This window comes from Erinaceus europaeus, chromosome 3 (genome assembly GCF_950295315.1).
Source record: "Erinaceus europaeus chromosome 3, mEriEur2.1, whole genome shotgun sequence".
In the NCBI taxonomy this organism is placed as follows: Eukaryota; Metazoa; Chordata; class Mammalia; order Eulipotyphla; family Erinaceidae; genus Erinaceus; species Erinaceus europaeus.
In genome coordinates, this window is record NC_080164.1 from 81,338,875 (window position 1) to 81,357,686 (window position 18,812).

An 18,812-nucleotide genomic window follows, 5' to 3' on the forward strand; every position below is an offset into this window, starting at 1 on the left:
GCCGCAAAGAGACAGCAGAGTTCTGTTTGGTGATTAGTTTGGTTTAGTTTATGAATTGTTGTTCCTGAATAAAGAAATACAGCTTCCCTGCCCAGCCGTTGTCTCCGTGTCTCTGTTACCCGCCCGTGAAGCCAGCCCGGCCCGCTGGAGCCGCCGAATTTTAACAACAGGGGGGGAGGGGGAGGGGGAGGAGAAGAAATGTAACTCAGACCTACAGGGATGCAGAGGGTACATAGGTTCCTGTGCTGACTATGGGCCCTGGATCAAATTGATAGGGTTTACAGTTAACAATATTTGTGTGTTTTTCCCATATTTAAGAACTACTCTCTTCCCTGAGCCACTTTTCCAGTTCTGTTTCCAACTCTGACACCATCTTCCCAGACAATCCCTTTGGTACACTTGCATGTTAGCTATCAGGCTTGGGCAAAAACTAGTCAAGTCATGGGCTCCTTGGAATATACCTAAAATACACCTACTAACTTCTTCCAAAATGGAGACTTCCAAATCTTTATCTGCAATATTCTTACCTTTAGGATCAATTGTTCTGCTTTATATCTTAGTTCTTTTTCAGCCACCAGGTTCCAGATCCTACCATGATGCCAACCTGACTTCCCTGGGCAAACGACCCCACCAATGTGTCCCGGAGCCCCGCTTCCTCAGAGCCCTGTCCCACTAGGGAAAGAGAGAGACAGGCTGGGAGTATGGATCAACCTGCTAACATCCATGTTCAGCGAGGAAGCAATTACAGAAGCCAGACCTTCCACATTCTGCACCCCAAAATGACCATGGGTCCATACTCCCAGAGGGATAAAGAATAAGAAATCTATCAGGGGAGGGGATGGGATTTGGAGTTCTGGGGGTGGGAACTGTACCCCTCTTATCCTATGGTCTTGTCAATATTTCCATTTTATTAAAAAAAAAAAAAAGACAAAGTACAATCTTTGGTTTATAGGTCTCTTGAGAATGTTAGTAGCAACCACGGATCTAGATAATCTAAATACATTATACAATAAAACAGGCAGTCGTATGAACAGGTATTTTAAGAATGAGATACTAATTCATCAAATGAATATAAAATTATGTTCTATACATAATACCAAAATGTATCCTAAAAATGGAAAAAATGGTGGTCGGGTGGTAGCGCAAGGGGTTAAGCGGAGCGCACATGGTGTGAAGCACAATGACCAAGTAAAGATCCTGGTTCAAATCCCTGGTTCCCCACCTGCAAGGGGGTCACCTCACAAGCGGTGAAGCAGGTTTGCAGGTGTCTGTCTCTCCCCTCCTCTCTCGATTTCTCTCTGTTCTATCCAACAACAGCAATGGCAACAATAAGGGAAAAATGGCCTCCAGGAGCAGTGGATACATGGTGCAGGCAAAAAGCCCCAGCAATAACCATAGAGGCAAAAAAAAAAAAAAAAAAAAAAAAAAAAAGGAAAAAACACCTAGGATAGGACAGTTTGCCCATTTAGCACAATGAGTATAATATATATATTAAACTCTAACCAAGAACATTGCAAAAATAGGAAACTATAGTATCTCTTCACAGATGCACATTATCTGCACATTATCTTGTAAATGAAATAACGAACCCTAATTAAAGAAAAATTAAAAGAACAACAAAATCACAACTGGAAGAATAGTTCTTCATTTCATGATGGGAAGACTATCAACATGACATATACTGAATTCAAAGAAAGATACATATGATTCTAATAAACACCAAAAGAAAATCCAGAAGGCATACACTTTATTGAAACATCTAAATGAGGTGCAGATGGGGAAAATATGTTCAACTCAGTCACAGTATTAAGATAAATGATTACCACCTTTCAATTATGTTTAGCTGTGTACCATCATCACTGAAATCTCTCCTAATCTTACCTTTGGAGCCAAAAGCAAAATCTCCAGAATTATTAGAAGCCAAATCTGCAAATGATAGTCCTGTGCTAGTTCCAAATCCAAATGAAATTGTTCTGTTTTCCACTGACAAAAGAAAAATTTAATATTTCACTTAATATATATGTAAACATCAAAGCTTCAGCCAGAACCCAGAGTGAATTTGCATAGAATGTTCTATACTACACCAAGAGAATCTGAAGTTTAAGTGTGTGCACATATTTGCACACACATGCATTCTTTTTTTTTTTTTTTCCCTTCCAGGGTTATTGCTGGGCTCGGTGCCTGCACCATGAATCCACCGCTCCTGGAGGCCATTTTTTCCCCTTTTTGTTGTCCTAGTTGTTGCAGCCTCATTGCGGTATTATTGCCATTGTTGACGTTGCTTTGTTTGTTGCATTGTTGACAGAGAGAAATGGAGAGAGGAGGGGAAGACAGAGAGAGAGGGGAGAGAAAGATAGACACCTGCAGACCTGCTTCACCGCCCGTGAAGCGACTCCCCTGCAGGTGGGGAGCCAGGGGCTCGAACCGGGATCCTTACACCGGTCCCTGAGCTCTGCGCCACGTGCGCTTAACCCACTGCGCCACTGCCCGACTCCCATACACATGCATTCTTTCAGCAAAAAGTATAAAGTGCATCAAATTCTGAGCTGTTTCTATTTGTTAATGTATCGGATTGTCAGAAAAGTCATGGCATGTTTTCCCATGCAAAGGTGCATCATGACTTTTCCAACTCAACAGTATTCCAATAAATACTACACTAAAAATCATCTGTTAAAAACAAGAAGTTAGTTTTCTGTTTTATATAATCTTCTATAATCTAAAACATTCACTCAACAACAGTTTCAGGATGCAATGTAAAAACACTGCTTGTGTTCTCTAAAATACTTAATAAATTCCAAAAAAATGAATGCCATGTATGTGCTAATAAAGAATTTAGGGGATTTGATTTTTTTTTTAATTAATTTCTTACTTATGAAAGAAAGAGAGAGGAGGGGAGAGAGAACCAAGGCATCATTTTGGCACGTATTAATGCCAGGCATCAAATTCAGGATTTCACTCTGGAGTTTGTAAAGCCTCAATCCACATCTACACTTTCCAGGCCACAAATTTAGGGGCCTTAATTCTGTCAACATTTAAGTGCATGATTACTTAAAAGTTCTATTTCTCTCAGGAAAATGAATGGTTTTCAGGTCAGACGTAGGTACCTACAAGCACAGTATTTGTAACTTATCAAGGGCAGCTTCTGAAGAAAATAGACGGTACAATGTATGCATATAAAGCAATGCCCCTAAAATAAAAGAAAAAGAGGAAAGGATCTCAGATATTAGTCACTGTAACTTAGTGAGTCAGGTAGAGAAAAAGGACATTTACGTAGTAATCATAAAACTTAACACTTACATTATTTCACTTCAATGAGACTAAAATTCAAACTACTCAAATGAAAACATTATTATCTCAAAGAAAATTTCCACATAAGTAAACTAGTGTCACTTATTCTCAGGTAGAAAAGGTCAGATCATAATGCTTCGTATTTGCCAGTAGATATAACAATTAAAATACATTTTTATTATCTTTGTTAGCAAAGTTAATATTATTTTTATTATTGTTATAAATATCCTACTCTCAAGAACCAGACGGTAGTGCAGTGGATTAAGTGCACATGGTGCAAAGTGCAAGGACCAGTATAAGGATCCTGGCTCCCCACCTGCAGGGGGGGATAACTTCACAAGCTATTAAGCAGGTCTGCAGGTGTCTCTCTCCCCCTTGCTCTCTGTCTTTCCCTCCTCTCTCAATTTCTCTCTATCCTATCCAAAAACAACAATAATAACAAGAGCAACAAAATGGGGAAAATGGCCTCCAGAAGCAGTGGATTTGTAGTGCAGGCACCAAGCCCCAACGAAAACCCGGGAGGCTAAAATAAATAAAATTTAAAAATAATAAATAAAATAACCTCTCAAATTTTATTTTAAGAAAGGGAATGTGCGTGCTGGGCAGTGGCTCACTAGTAGAATGGACACACAAATCACCATGCACGAGGACCTGGGTTCAAGTCCCCATTTCCAAGCTGCTAGAGGGAAGTTTCATGAGAAGTAAAAAAGCAGGGATGTTCAAATGACTCTCCTGTCTCTCCCCACCACCCTCTCAAAAAAAAAAAAAAAAAAAAAAAAAGAAAGAAAAAGAAAAAAAATGGCCACCAGAAACCATGCAGATAACAAGAACTCATAAGTCAGGATATGAAAGTTAAACTACCTACCTGATGGTTTCACTCATACAGAATATGGAGAAATGAATCCTGAATTTGCAAAAACAAAATATAGCTGAGCTGCAAGGTGTCTCAAGATTTTCAGAGAACTATGGTAGTTTACCCAGGACAGGAGGGGAAGTGGTGGGTGATGTGTGGAGCAATATCCTTATAATACTAAAATTGTGCAAACTTTAAAAGTCTGAATTCTCATATACATAACGTACACCTTATGTGGCACATGCCAAAAAGGTTTTAGCAAACATGTATCAAATTGTACCTTGGCTTATAGAGTCTTCATCATTTTCCTTTCTAGTACACAAATCTACAGGCTTGTCCAGAGTTTCAGAAGTAGGTGTTGAAATAACAGATTTAAAATCATGTTCTTCAGATTTACATACAAATGGTGAATTCACGGTTGTACTACTTGGATACACACTATCAGTTGTGCTGGTTATTTCCTGATTCTGGAGTTTCTGCAAAAATGAAATAATAATCATGCCATTAAATACAGATTGATGAGAGGATCACATATATAACTAAAAAACTTGAACATTCTGAGTTATGAACTAGGTTCTTTTCTAGATCTCTCACAACACCTACAATTGGATTGAGCAGTATACTTTCGAAATGTGATGATTGAATCTAGGCTATTCTACTAAGCTATTTCCCTAGTCTGATTTTATGTTCGTTTATGAACTTAGGGCCTCATACATGTGATTTTACCACTCTCCTGAGGCTGACATTTTCATTCAGATAGAGAAACAAAAAGGAGTAGAATCCTTACCTAATGCTATGGTATTCTGATATGGTGCATGGACACTAACCTGGGTCATGTGTAAATCCTACCTGGTGAGCAATCTCTCCAGACTTTGTCTTGAGTTAAAGAGAGAAAAGGGAGGAGGAAGAAAGTTTATGACCCAGGGCAGGTGGTGGCGCACCTGGTTTAATGTTGTACATGTTGCAATGCTCAAGGACCTGGGTTTGAGCCCGATCCCCACCTGCAAGGGGAAATCTTTGCAAGTGGTGAAGCAGGGCTGCGGTGTCTTTCTATCTCTTTCCCTCTGTCTACCCCTTCCTCTCAACTTTCTGGCTGTCTCTATCCAATAAATAAATAAATTATTAAAAGATAATAAAATTAAAAAAAGGAAAAAAAGGAAGTTTATGACCCAAACAGTCACACCCTGTCTGTCATTCCTGGAGCTTCCACTATTGTCTTTGGTGCTCTCCTGTGGTGCAAATGATCAAACCCAGAATGGTCACACACATGTAAACTCACATGCAACTCATTGAGCCACCTCCTATGTCCCAATACCATTCTTTATAATACACCTGTTACAAAAATCTCAAGACAAATTCAACTTTTTTTTAAATTGTGGCACTGGAGAATGAACTCCAGAGCATGCAGCATGTACGGATGCCAACAAGAGGTCTCCCCAGTAAAATCTTTCCTTTTTTTCTTTTCTTTCTGGAGGGGTGGAGTGGGGTGAGGGGGGGAAGTGTGCGGTGCAAACACAGAAGAGACACACCACTGCATTCTCTACCATCCACAGAGTTCCGCCTAGTACCATACCTGGTGCTTCCAGGTGTGGTAGTGGCTTGAACCCAAGGCTTCACACACAACACTCAGTGTACTCTACTGGATAAGCTATCTTCCATGCCCATTAATACAGCTTTAGCTAAATGAAACTAGAACTTAGCAATAATAATAATAAATGTGTATCAAAGGGCTAGGGACACAAGGCATCAAAGTTTCATAGCTAAGAAAATTGTCACTAAATATGAGCTAAAGAAAGTAACCAAATGGCCTAGTAGGGTTAGATAGCATAATGGTTTTGCAAAGAGACACATATGCCTGAGGCTCTGAAGTCTGGTTCAATCTCTCACACCACCACAAACCAGAGCTGAGCAGTGCTCTGGGAAAGACAGAAAGACGGAAGGCAGGAAGGAAGGAAGGAAGGAAAGAAGGGATGGATGGATGGAAGGAAGAAGAAGGAAGAAGAAGGAAGGAAGGAAATGGAAGGGAGGGAAGGGAAAGAACGAACCAAATCATGAAATTGGAGACTGTACAGAGTATACAAAGGGAACAAGATTTCAAATATCGCTACTTCCTAACTACTTCATACCAATACTATCTGTACAATGCATGCCACTCTCACCTCCTAAAATGTACATACATCTATCTGTGTAGTCCTCTATATAGGACAACACTCACTAGCAACAACTCATTATTACCACTGTCTAAGAACAATCTAGTTCATTGCATCATCTAAAGTAACTAAATTAGAAGGAAAACAACAGATTTCTTACTTGAGCTTCCTGAACTTTCTGAAGCTCTGATTGAAAGTCTTCCCCACTTCCGTTGTCCTCATCAGTATCACTGCAGACACCACAAAAAAATGTAGGTGGGAGCTTTAATGTATCAGCTTTTGCCTTCTCTTGTACAGTTGGTTTCTTTTCCCAAACAATTACGCATTCTTTATCACTATCTGAAAATTCCACATAACACAAGCAAAAGAAAATTAAAATACAAGTGGACTGAGTCACTCCATCTTCAATGTAATCTATAGATTGCAGACCCAAATAAGAAGACCTATGAATGTTGACAGAAACAAGGACAAGACTAAAAATTGTTTTAATATTTCTATTTTAAAATTTTTATTATTTTTTACTTGATAGGACAGAAAGACATTCAGAGGGAAGCAGGATAGAGTTGGAGGGAGACAGACACCTACAGCACTGCTTCACCACTTATGAAGCTTCCTCCCTGCAAGTGGGGACCAAGGACTTGAACCTGGGTCCTTGTGCTTAGTAATGTGTACTTAACAAGGTGTGCTACCACCTAACCACCAAAAATATCTTTACTTTTTATTTTAAATCACCATTGGAAAATTACAGAAGTAAAACTTCTGTATCAGAAGTTATCAGATTTGAAGATTCATTTTAAACAGATTATAACAATAAAAATTATAGTTTATGGTATAAACTTAGCATACCTTCATGATTTTCTTTTAAGGGTTTACACTGTTCTGAGTCATCGAGATATAATTTTCCATTAAGTTTCCTCACAGCTGCCTCAAAATCTTCATCTGAAAACATAATTGGCTAGATTATATATTAAAGAAAAAATCTGGAAGCTTCAGAAGCTTTCCTACTAGAAATATAGAAAGTAATCCCAACTTTATACTTCCTAGTAAGCTCTACCACCCCAATCTCCAAACAGCATCCAGATTTGCCAATTAAATATCATACTGCTTCTTCTACTATGAAAACTTACATTCAGGGTCTCTCATTGTCTGAGACTCTCCACTGTCTTATTTTTTGTTCCACTTCCTATCACCATGTCCTATAACCCAATCCTCTATACCACTCGGTGTTGTTCAAGTTTTTTCAGCATGAACAAGGCTTGCTTAAAAACCGAGATGGTGTGGTCCGGGAGGTGGCGCAGTAGTAAAGCTTTGGACTCTCAAGCATGAGGTCCTGAGTTCGATTCCTGGCAGCACGTGTGCCAGAGTGATGTCTGGTTCTTTCTCTCTCTTCCTACCTTTCTCATAAATAAATAAAATATTTAAAAAAAAAAAAAGATTGTGGGTGGAGGGTAGATAGCATAATGGTTATGCAAACAGACTCTCATGCCTGAGGCTCCAAAGTCCTAGGTTCAATCCCCCGCACCACCATAAGCCAGAGCTGAACAGTGCGCTGGTTTAAAAAAAAAAAAAAAAAAACTGATATGGTACACAAAGTTTTTAATAGTGAGACCTCTATCTGCCTGTTCCACTGAAGACTATAAAGAAATTATGTTTGCTTTCAAAAGTCCCAAAGTAGCTGCCCTGTTTTCTTTTTGCATAAGAAAAAAAATCTTATGCAGAACCTAGGCCCTCAAGAATCCAAGGCCTGTGTACTACCACTGCCTGTCTTCCCCACAATCCTAGCAATTCTTTCTTTCTTCTTCTTCTTTTTTTTTTTTTTCACTTGATAAGACAGAGAGAAATAGAGTGGAAGGGAAAGACACTTTGAGACCTGCTTCATCACTCATGAAGCACCCCCCTTAAAGGTGAGAGGAAATTCAAACCTGGGTCCCAGCACAGGTAGTATGTGCATTCATCAAGGTATGCTACCACCTGGTCCAATTCTTCTTTATTAATATACTCAGTGACTATGTGCACATATCAGTCTAATGGCAAGAATAGAAACATCAGTTCCTTTTTTTTTAATTGAGGCTCCAAGAAAATAAGCTCAGTATCACCAATGAATGGACTACCTACTTAATTTTTCCATTATTTGGGCCTAGGGGGCAGGAAGTGGGAGACAAACATGCAGCATCCATGGGGCTCGCTGAGTGCTATCCACTGTTTGCAGCACATATGGTGTCATGGCTCAAGTCCAGAGCTTCACTAAGATGTGTGCTTAATCAACTGCCTCTCTCCCAGCCCTAGCAATGATGATTTCATAATACTTTTAAAATACCAAAATACTTACCATCCTCCTCCTCTTCACTAACATAATCTGGTTTATTCTTATAACAAAAGAAAGTTGGAGGAAGTTTCAGTCTGCTTGCAAGAGCTCTTTGCTCAGGAGTTGGGCTTAGCTCATACACAATGAGAACATCGTCATCTGAGAGAGACGCTTCAGATTTCTTCTTCTCATCTGCTGAAATACAAGACACAAAAGTTGTTAAATGAGTATCAACAATGTTTTAGCTAGAAAAAAAATACAGGAAATTTATTTCCAGATTACAAAAACATACTGATTTAAAAAATAACATGTACATTATGTAGACATATCAACAGCCTCAACTTTAAGTTTGGTCAAAACCACTTAGTAAATATAATTTTTAAAACCCAAAACATTCTGCTTTTACTTACTGTTGAAATAAATGACTATGAATGGCTACAATGTCTTCAACTGCTGCCATCACCACACTTGGCATACTAGACAATAATTTAGGAAAATATCCATGCATTTGCAACAAGTGAGAAACACTAAAATTATAAGCAAATTAGTAAATATATGAAACTAATGTAAAGCCAACATTAATTAGTATTATTCAGTTTTTCCTATTTACAAGCATAGTAAAATTATGTAGGAACTGCTATTGTATTGACAAGTAGTATCATATGAATCTAACACAATTTTTACAACTGATAAAACAGTGACACCACCACCAAAAAGAAAAAAGAAATATTTCATTAACTGTTGTATATCGAGAATTTTGGACTGGGATCTCATAAAGAAAGCCAATCATGAGACATGCTATGTAGCAGCTCATGCTGTCCAGGATGGCAGCCTAGTGACTATTAAGCACCTGAACCGTAGCTAATCTGATATGCGCTCCAAATCTTTTAAGCATACTGAACATTTGACAGCCACCTCCCCATTCAAGAATGTAAACTAACTAACTACTAACTTTTTACACTACATTTAAAAGCACTGTTTGAGATATAATGGATTAAAACTGAATTTCAAATTTTTTTAAATATATTTTTTTTAATTTTATTATTCATGAGAAAGATAAGAGAGAGAGACAGAACCAGACATCACTCTGGTACATGTGCTGCTGGGGATTAAACTCGGGACCTCATGCTTGAAAATCCAATGCTTTGTTCACTGCACCATCTCCAGGACCACAAAATTTAAATTTCTTAAACTAATTCCCAATATTTTTCAGAGCCCAATTACCATGTTCAATTTGCCTTTTAAACTTACTATCAACTCATAGTCAGAAGCAGTAAAAGGACACAATAATATTTATGGTTATTCCTGTTCTGCTACTAGTTGGTAAAGATAATTTGGTCAAAACAGAGAGTATAGCAGGTCTTAATTCCTCACATCTGAAGTCCTGACCTTTGGGACTATAACCTTCTTGGACCTGAAGTGTTAAAAATGGGTCTTTATTAAGGTCAAGAGATAGCTCACTTAGTAGAAGTAGAAAACATGCTTTACTGTGTACAAGGAGTGGGGTTCAAGCCCCACCACTACATGGGAACACTATGGATAGCACAAAGGGAAAGTTTCAGACAATGGTGCTATGCTATAATGTTTAATCTCTCACTGTCTCTCCTCTCCCTATGTAAAATAAAAAGGATGAAAAATAGTTCAGTGGCAGTAGAATCCCATATACATGTGGCCAGACAACCACCCAAGAAAAGGTTTCCTAAAAACAGAAGGGGGTGGGGGGGAGATTGAGAAAGCAGGGCTAGGCCATGGTATACCCAACTTAGTATACATGTTACTGTGCACAGGAACCTAAGTTCAAGTCCCTGATGTTCATCTGCAAGCTTCACAAGTGGTAAGACAGTACTATAGGTGTCTTTTCCTCTCCCTATCTTCCCATTCCCACCCAAATTCTCTGCCTCTATTAAACTAAAAGAAGAAAACATTTAAGGAGGGACTTATTTCATCAAATAGATCAATGAACTGCTATGGCAAATGTGGTGATAAGGAGAAACTCTTGCATGGATATCCTTGGCTCTACCATTGAACTATCTCCCTAAGCACAAAAGGTTGGTTTGCTTTAAAATGTGCAATTTTTCTAAACCATGTCCCAAAGGATAATCCTTAAAGGACCACTGTTTCAAATCGCTATCGCCTGTTGGGATACTAACAGAAATTAGTAGTTCAAGCTAAGTTAGATAATATATAGGTCTTCACTAATCAGAGGTGAACATAACAAAAGTGAGAATATAAAGCAACAAAAGGTAAAGATCTTATGGATCTGTCTCAAAAGAATGCTGTGCAGTAATGAAAAAACATGACATTCAAGTACATGAAAAGCTACATTAAATGGTGTTTTTGTTATACCACCAGTCAAAGGGCACTTATTTAAACTGGCATTCTTTAACATGCACACTGGAGTGTTAAGTACTTAATTTCATACAGCCAAAGTTACTTGACTAAGGACTACCAGCTGCTAATAAGAATGTCATCTCATACTGTGAATGCTAGCTCTATACCTTTGTTTTCACGCAGTGAGGAAGGGGTGGTGGTCCAAAAAGCCATTGGATTAGATTTAAAAAGGCTAAAATTAAATCCTAGAAAATAAAGAGGATTTTATGTTCGAGAAGTAAAACGTAAGTATGGTTTTAAAATATCAAAAGCCAGAGCCCCTCAATTTTTGACACTCTGATGTCTTCATCAATTCTGCGGCCTTCATAGTGGTTTATTTGTAGTAGCAAGACAACTTTAACCAAAAAATGTTAGCATCTCAGTGCATGATTTTTTTTAAGTAATAAGCAGAAGAATGAACATTCAAAAAAGGCCAGATTCAAGAGAGTGCTCATGATTCAAGTACTAGTCAATAAACTGCAGAACTGTACTGGATTCTTGTGCTGTCTGTAACATACCTCCCCCTCACTGAAATCTCCAAAAAATAAATAAAATATTTATACATATGCAATGTATTGTATGTAATAATCTGTTGTTTACAGATAAAATGACTGGGGAGGGGGGATCTGTGCAAATACTGTTTGGCTGTTCACAAAACTTGCTTATGAGCCAACAGAAGTTTTATGAAAAATATCTACTACATATCCTAAAGAGTCTCTATCAACATACACACATTAAAAGAAACAGTATTTAATTTCAAAACTAAGTGCTTACCTTTTTCTGGTGTTTTAAATGTGTAATTAGCTGAGGTTTCATCCTTAGGAAAAGCAAGGAGATTTCTGATTTTGCCATCTGAAGACTGCTCACTTTCACAGTTCTTCGACTGTTCACAAAAATTTGGTTCCAGTTTTCTTGCAGATCCACTCGGGACTACTGAACCGGCTTCACTATCATTTTTCAAAGGTGCATTAAAACTGAACCCAAATAAAGATCCAGTAGCTGAACTGTTGCCAAAGGCAAATGGTTTTGATTTTTCACTACTAAAAATGCTTTTCACAGATTCTGAACCAAATACAAACTTCGGAGGAGAAACCACTGCTTTTGTTGGTGTTTCAGATGTGCTAGGTGCTTCTCCAGCTTCCGGAGTTACATCTGCTACATCGTTACCCTGTGTTAAATCTGTCCTCTCTCTTGTGGTTTCTTCTAATACAGCTACAGCAATTTTGCCACATGGCGACTCTCTGGGGGTAATTGGACGAGAAACATGAGGTGTTATCAATGAATCTTTTTCTTGGGCTAGTTTTGCTTCATCAAATATCTTCTTAAATGAGTCCGCAACATCCTGCAGTTTAAAACGGACAGCTAAATGCTCTACTTTTCTTTCGCCGTCTGCAAAATCACAAGCAGTCCACACCCACACTCTTTCTGTCCCTTTCATATTTTGCAAAGTCATGTCTGGAGTTATTCTGTGATTGGCACAAAGTTTTAACACCTGATCCCTTCTCATCACTATGCGAACTTGCTTACTATCGTAATTCTGTAAAATCTTTATATCACCAATGCCCCTTTCCTTCCACTGACCAACATCTTTATCATATCTATACAGTTTTGCTCTGTGACTAAAAATAACTTGTTCATTTTCCTCACCACTGGAAACTTCAATTAAATCTGGTAAAGGTACAACAGGTTCAAAATATTGCCCATCTCTCTCTTCTTCTTGATTAATATCAGACTCTTCATCAGTGCCAATTGAGGTCCCACTCTGGTTCAACTTGGCAGGAGACTTAGATGGACTCAAAGCAGATTTAAAACTGAAGTTAAACCCTGTTGTGGACTCACCAAATCTGAAGAGATTTTTTCTCACAGGGCTACTTGCCAAAGGAGAAGCATGTACTGAGCTACTACTGTCATCCAAAGCATCTTCCCTTAGATCATAGTTATCCCACTCCAACGTGGGCCCTGTGTTTTCAGGATTTGGCTTGGTGGAGATATCTAAAGTACCACCAGTACCTATATCTACATCTGAACTCTTAATATTTTCCTCATCAGTGACTTTTGTTTGATCATTTGTCAAGAATGTCTTGAAGTCTTTTAAACCACTCTTCATCTCTTCAGCTCTCTGGATTAATTTGGCAGCTCTACCAGTATCTACCAGTTTGTGGGGAGTTTGAAGTGGTATATCTAATAGTAGTCGCTGACATTCCTCAAATTTCTGCTTGAATTCTTCGGCCAACTCTGGTGTTTTAAATTTTGCTGCCAGCTGCTCTAGTTTGGCATCACCATCAGAAAAATCACTAGCCAGCCACATCCACGCTCTATCTGATCCAGAAAGTGGCTTCAGATTCATTGTAGTGGTTATCCAATGATTAGCACAAACTTTGAGTACTTGTTCTCTCCGCATCAGCATTCTTAGTTTACCGTTGACTTCATTTTTGAGAATTTTTAAGTTCCCTAAACCCCTTTCTTTCCACTGACTTATCTCAGCATCAAATCTAAACAATTTTACACGTTGTGAATAAAGTACTTTCTCGTCTTCTTCTCCCGTTACAAGTTCTACTTTTTCAGGCATTTGAACAACTGGTTCAAAATGGATGTCATCATTGTCCTCAGTCTTATAGGTCTCATCATCCTTCTCAAGGTCACCAGAAGTATCAGCTTTATCCGCCATGTTACCAGGTTGTGAGGAGAATAATTTTGCCCCAGCACCTGAAAATCCCTTGAAATTTGGGTCTTTTTTGCCAAACTGAAATCCTTCTCCAGAGGTTGACTTAGCAAGATCTGCAAAGGTAAAAGTATTGCCAGTTTGACCAAACAATACGCCACTATCATTCTTCCGACTAACATCCTGAGCCTGTAAACCAGTGTCATCTTCAGGGAGCTTTTCACCTTTTTTCTCTTGATTGCCCAGCTCCTGAATACCAAATTTAAGTCCGTCAGCAGGCATAGGGATAGCAAAGCTAAATCCTTCTTTTGCTGACTTAGAATCTGTATTGGAACCCTGAAATGTAAATGAAGGTATATTTTCTTGATCCATATGCCCAAATTTAAATCCTTGTTCTGCATTGCCAAATTTAAAAGATTTTTCAGAAAAGTTACTTTTAAAGCCTGTTCCCACCTGACTTCCAGAAAAGTCCTTTAGCTTGGTGCTTGAGCCTGCTGTGAAAGCTGAAGGAGATTCTATTACCGGTTTTTGAGCTGGTTTAGAGGTGTCACAAGCTACACACTTCAAAGAAGAACTTTCATTTCGTACAAGGCAAACATTACAATCCCACTGTCCTTCTTTCTTCATGAACATTCCTTCAAATCCACTCTTTGGAGTCTTGCTGGTATCTGAAGCAGGTGGTGAAACAGTAGACAGAGGCTGATTTTGTTTATTTGGATTTTCAGAAGCATCACACTTGGTAGCACTGGCTTCATTTGGTACCAAACATTCATTGCGATCCCACAGTCCTTCTTTCTTAGTGAAAACTCCTTCAAATCCACCTTTTGGAGCCTTGCTTGTCTCAGATGTACCAAATTTAAAAGAGGCAGGTGACAGAACAGCAGAAGTAGAGAGATTGGATTTCCCTGGATTCTGACAAGCAACACATTTTGTAGCACTTGCTTCATTTCGTACCAAACAATCACTGCAATCCCACTGTCCATCCTTCTTAGCAAACATGCCCTCAAATCCACTCTTTGGAATTTTAATGGTCTCTGATGTACCAAACTTAAAAGTAGCAGGTGTAGAAGTACAAGTTGGCAAATTCTGTTTTCTCTGATTACCACAAGAAACACATTTTACAGCATTTGCTTCATTTGGTACAAAACATTCACTACAATCCCATGACTTGAAGTCACTGCTACCAGACTTATGTAGATCGCCCTGGCCAAACTTAGAGGAAGCTTGTTGAACAAATGAAGATCCACTCTTGTTTGAAGACTTTGGATTATTGCATGCGATGCATCTAGATGCAGTGGGTTCATTTCGTACTAAACAAATACTACAGTCCCACTGACCTTCTTTCTTTGAAAACATTAATCTAAATCTATCTGAAGTATTTTCTGGACCAGTTTTAAGAGGAGAAACAGTCTCACCTGATGGTGGATCAAAGAAGTCTTTACTGTTTGGATTTATGTTGTGGCATGATACACATTTCTTAGCAGATGCAGAATTCTTCAGTGAGCAGCTATTGCAATGCCAGTAAGACCCATCTTTCTTTGCAGCTTTAAAATCAAAATTCATGTTACCTGCATCAGATTGACAATTATCCTTGTTATCCTGACTTGTGGGTTCCTTTACAATTCTCATTGCCTGATCTGTTGTTGTGGCCATATTTACTCCTGATGCTTTTAAGATATTCTGGGCCTCTTCAAACTTGCATTTAAAAAGTGCTGCTTCCTCAGGAGTTTTGAATTTGATAGCAAGTTGTTCTGGTTTGGGCAACTCATCAGCATAATCAAGAGCATGCCACACAAAGGATCTGTCTGACCCAGCATTTGGTGTCAGTCTCATATCTGAACTGATATAATGATTTGCACAAATCTTCAATACTTGCTCTCGTCTCATTAGGAGACGAATTTTGCCAGATGTTTTATGTCTTAGGATTTTTACATTGCCAATACCACGCTCCTTCCATTCTTTGGATTCTGCATCAAATCGGAACAATTTTGCACGATTACAAAAGAATTCTTCTTCGTCTTCCTCTCCAGTTTTTACTTCTATCTTGTCAGGAAGAGGTACGACAGGCTCAAAGTGTGGGCCATCATCATCATCATCACCATGGGCACTTCCTCCATCTGTTTCATGACTCTTATTGGCTAGGTCTGAAGTTGGTGTTCCAAATACTGATTTCCCTGGACCGTGGAAAGTAAACATCTCATCACCTCGACGAAAACCTGAGCTCTTTTGCTGATCTGAGCTCATGTTTTCAGCAAATGGAACTCCAAGCACATTTTTGTTTCCAAAACTGAATGTATTTCGAGGTCCAATAGTTTGGCTAACTTTTGGCCCACTAGAGCCATCTCCCTGCACAGGCTTATCTGAAGTCAGGAGACCTAAGAGGCTTTCACTATTACTATAAGTTGAAGAAGGGGGCTGTGTCACAACTTGTGGTGAGGAAAATGTGAAGTCACCATCATTGGATTTAAAATTCGAGTTAAACTTAAAGGGAATTGGCTGTGTTGCATGTGTGGGTGCTGTTAGAGATGGCCTTGCTGCTTCACCTGGAACAGGCTGAACAAAATTAGTCTTTCCAAATTCTACAGCTTTAGATTCTGCAGATCTTGAAGCATGAGGAGCAACTGCAGGTTTTGTGAAGTAACCTGGTTCTGGCAAAGGTGGGTTTGTGCTGGTCTGCTGAACATTATAATTAAAGTAATCATCACCCCTAGGTGACAGAATTCCTGTTGCAGGAGACTCGAAACGCAGCTGAGGACAATACATCTCTTGAGAGAACATGCAAGCAGATGAGCTTTGTACTGGTGGTGTGTGCATCTGTTGTGGGTATGCATAAATATGCTGCTGAGGTGGGAGCCTATTCATGCCGTAAACAGGACCCTGAAAGAAAAGCAAGTTCAAAAACATGTTGTGGGTCATCTTGCAAAACTACAGATAACTACACAGAAAACAATTCTCAAACCTTACATATGCATATTCTATAGTAAAGATATCATAAAGTGAAGACATTGAGAAGACAGCATAACTATTAAGGTACTTACAGTTACAGTCTTTATTTGCATAGGATTGCCTTAACTAATAAGAACATCTTAAAATTTTAATTCTGCTATGATTCATAGACTCCATTATCTTCTCCATTAACTTTAACAATGATGACTAGCATTTAGTTACTGTGTATTTGCTAACGTGCTGCCAATGTACTGTTCTAAGCATGTTACAAAAATTAACTCATTTTAATATCCTCAAGGACCCCATGAATTAAGGCAGTTATCGCCATTTTACAGTATGAGGTGGCTAATTTATAAAAAGGTTATAAACATTGTCAAAAGGTCACACTGAATAACAAAATCAAGGCCTAAAGGTATCCTGTTTCTCTTCTTCAAAGTTTCCCATTTACTACTATTTTAATACTGAATCACAGTGGACAAGTGATTATCCACTTTATACCAAGAAGTGTTTACATCCTGGTCCTATTTCTGTCAAAACAAGCTATCACCAACATCCCCAAGTGAAAGAATTCTAAATGTTCACACTTAAAAGTTACAACATAAAATTACAACATAAAAATAAGACGACTTAAGCATTTATTCTGTATCTGGAAAGAAAATTTAAATGTCTATTTCTTGTGGGAGATAAAAATCTTAAAGCTGACTAATTTCTTTGAAAGAAGTCTGAACAATTAAAAAGGAGATATTTATAAATGTATAAATTATTCCTTTGTTACCTTTGTGGGAGTAACATTAGCTGCTGGTCTTAGAAGATACTGGGAATTATATGCTGGTGACTGACTATAATATACTGTATGGCCAGTAGTTGCAACTAAAAAAAAAAAAAGGAAAAGAAAAGAAAAGAAAACACTGTTAAAAAAAAAAGTCTATACTACTACCTAGACAAGAACTATAAATACAAAAGCAAGAGAAATCAAAGAAAAATATTTAACTATGTAGATTTCTTAAATCTCTATACATCAAAATACACCATAATATAATCAAATGACAAACTAGGAAAAATTGCTAAATATGACATGAGGGGTCAGAATAGAACTATAGTGGAAACAAAAGCAAGTGCCTCACAATAGCATCAAATAAGAAGGCAAGAAGAAAGTGGTCAATCCATTTTCTATGGAAGAATAATTTGCTAAGAAAGACTGATATGATGCTAAAGTACAAGTGTTCAACATCAGAAATACTGGGAATTAAAGTAGTTGCAGGAGACAAAAATTAATTACACAGGGTAGACATCATGAATGATTCCCATGTTAATGTACAATCTACTTGCCCCACCTGTTCTGTGTGACTTTCAGCAGATAAAAACTATTAAAAGACAGTCCTGTTGGTGGCAAAACTATCACCAGCCATTAACCTGTCCTGTTTTAGCAAAGTGCTACCAGAACGCAAAACAACTTAAAGATAACTTGTGCCTTTCACATGGAAGAAAAAAATTGAAAATGTGACTCAAGAGAGTTCAAACAACTGATTTTGAAAGCAATGAAAAAGCCCTAGGAAAGGCAAGTCAGTCTATTCTTTCTCTAATTGCTAGAACAGAAGAAATTTCTAAAGAAGTCAAAACTGGAAGACAAATACCACTGCTTGATAAAGATGACTATTTTCGAACTATTGGAAGAAAAAAGCAAGTACAGCACATAGAACAAGATGATGAATTTATGTCTTAAGTCTGGAATTCAACTTATGGCTGACTTGTGACTCTTAATGGAAGAAGAAAAGAAGGTTGATAAAATCTACTAAAAATGATCCAACAGAAAGGAAAAAAAGCACCAAATGAGTGAATTAACTCTGTCAATCTAACAGATTATTATGTGTTTGAGCTTAGTTAGATATAAAAAAGTAAAATTTTAAGAATACACAAACACTTATTTTTTAATAAGTGCTATGAATGGTACCAGAGATCAAACCTGGGACATCAAGCAAGGAAATCCAGTGTAATGCCTCCCAGGGTCCAGATACTGCTTTTGTTCTTAAAAATGGCAAAGGTTTTTATAAAGTGTTAAGTGGCTAGCAAAAATGTACATGTACTAAGAGGTTACACTCATATAGTGTAAACTAGACTAGCTTTTTTAGAAAGCTATTTTCCAACATAGAATCATTTCTTTAACGCTAGAAAATCCTAGTTATGTGTCCACAGCAGTATCTGTAGCAGGAGAAAATGAAAATAACAAGACTAAGAGAT

General features: G+C 38.1%; 1 protein-coding gene across 6 annotated transcripts in view; it reads right to left on the bottom strand.

Annotated features, from left to right (window-relative positions):
- Window positions 1-18,812, bottom strand: part of LOC103126234 (ranBP2-like and GRIP domain-containing protein 3) — an 81,829-nt gene that overhangs the window by 12,166 nt on the left and 50,851 nt on the right. Inside the window, exons 19-26 of one of the 6 annotated variants that reach the window (XM_060187597.1) lie at window positions 17,350-17,444; window positions 11,741-16,505; window positions 11,095-11,172; window positions 8,621-8,791; window positions 7,138-7,230; window positions 6,452-6,630; window positions 4,422-4,617; window positions 1,882-1,983 (exon numbers count right to left, since the gene is read on the bottom strand). In XM_060187597.1, the coding sequence (XP_060043580.1) occupies window positions 1,882-1,983; window positions 4,422-4,617; window positions 6,452-6,630; window positions 7,138-7,230; window positions 8,621-8,791; window positions 11,095-11,172; window positions 11,741-16,505; window positions 17,350-17,444 (5,679 nt within the window). Of the gene's footprint in view, window positions 1-1,881; window positions 1,984-4,421; window positions 4,618-6,451; window positions 6,631-7,137; window positions 7,231-8,620; window positions 8,792-11,094; window positions 11,173-11,740; window positions 16,506-17,349; window positions 17,445-18,812 lie in introns of those variants that run through there. The other 5 variants (XM_016194307.2, XM_007537116.3, XM_060187594.1 and 2 more) reach the window with 5 other exon arrangements.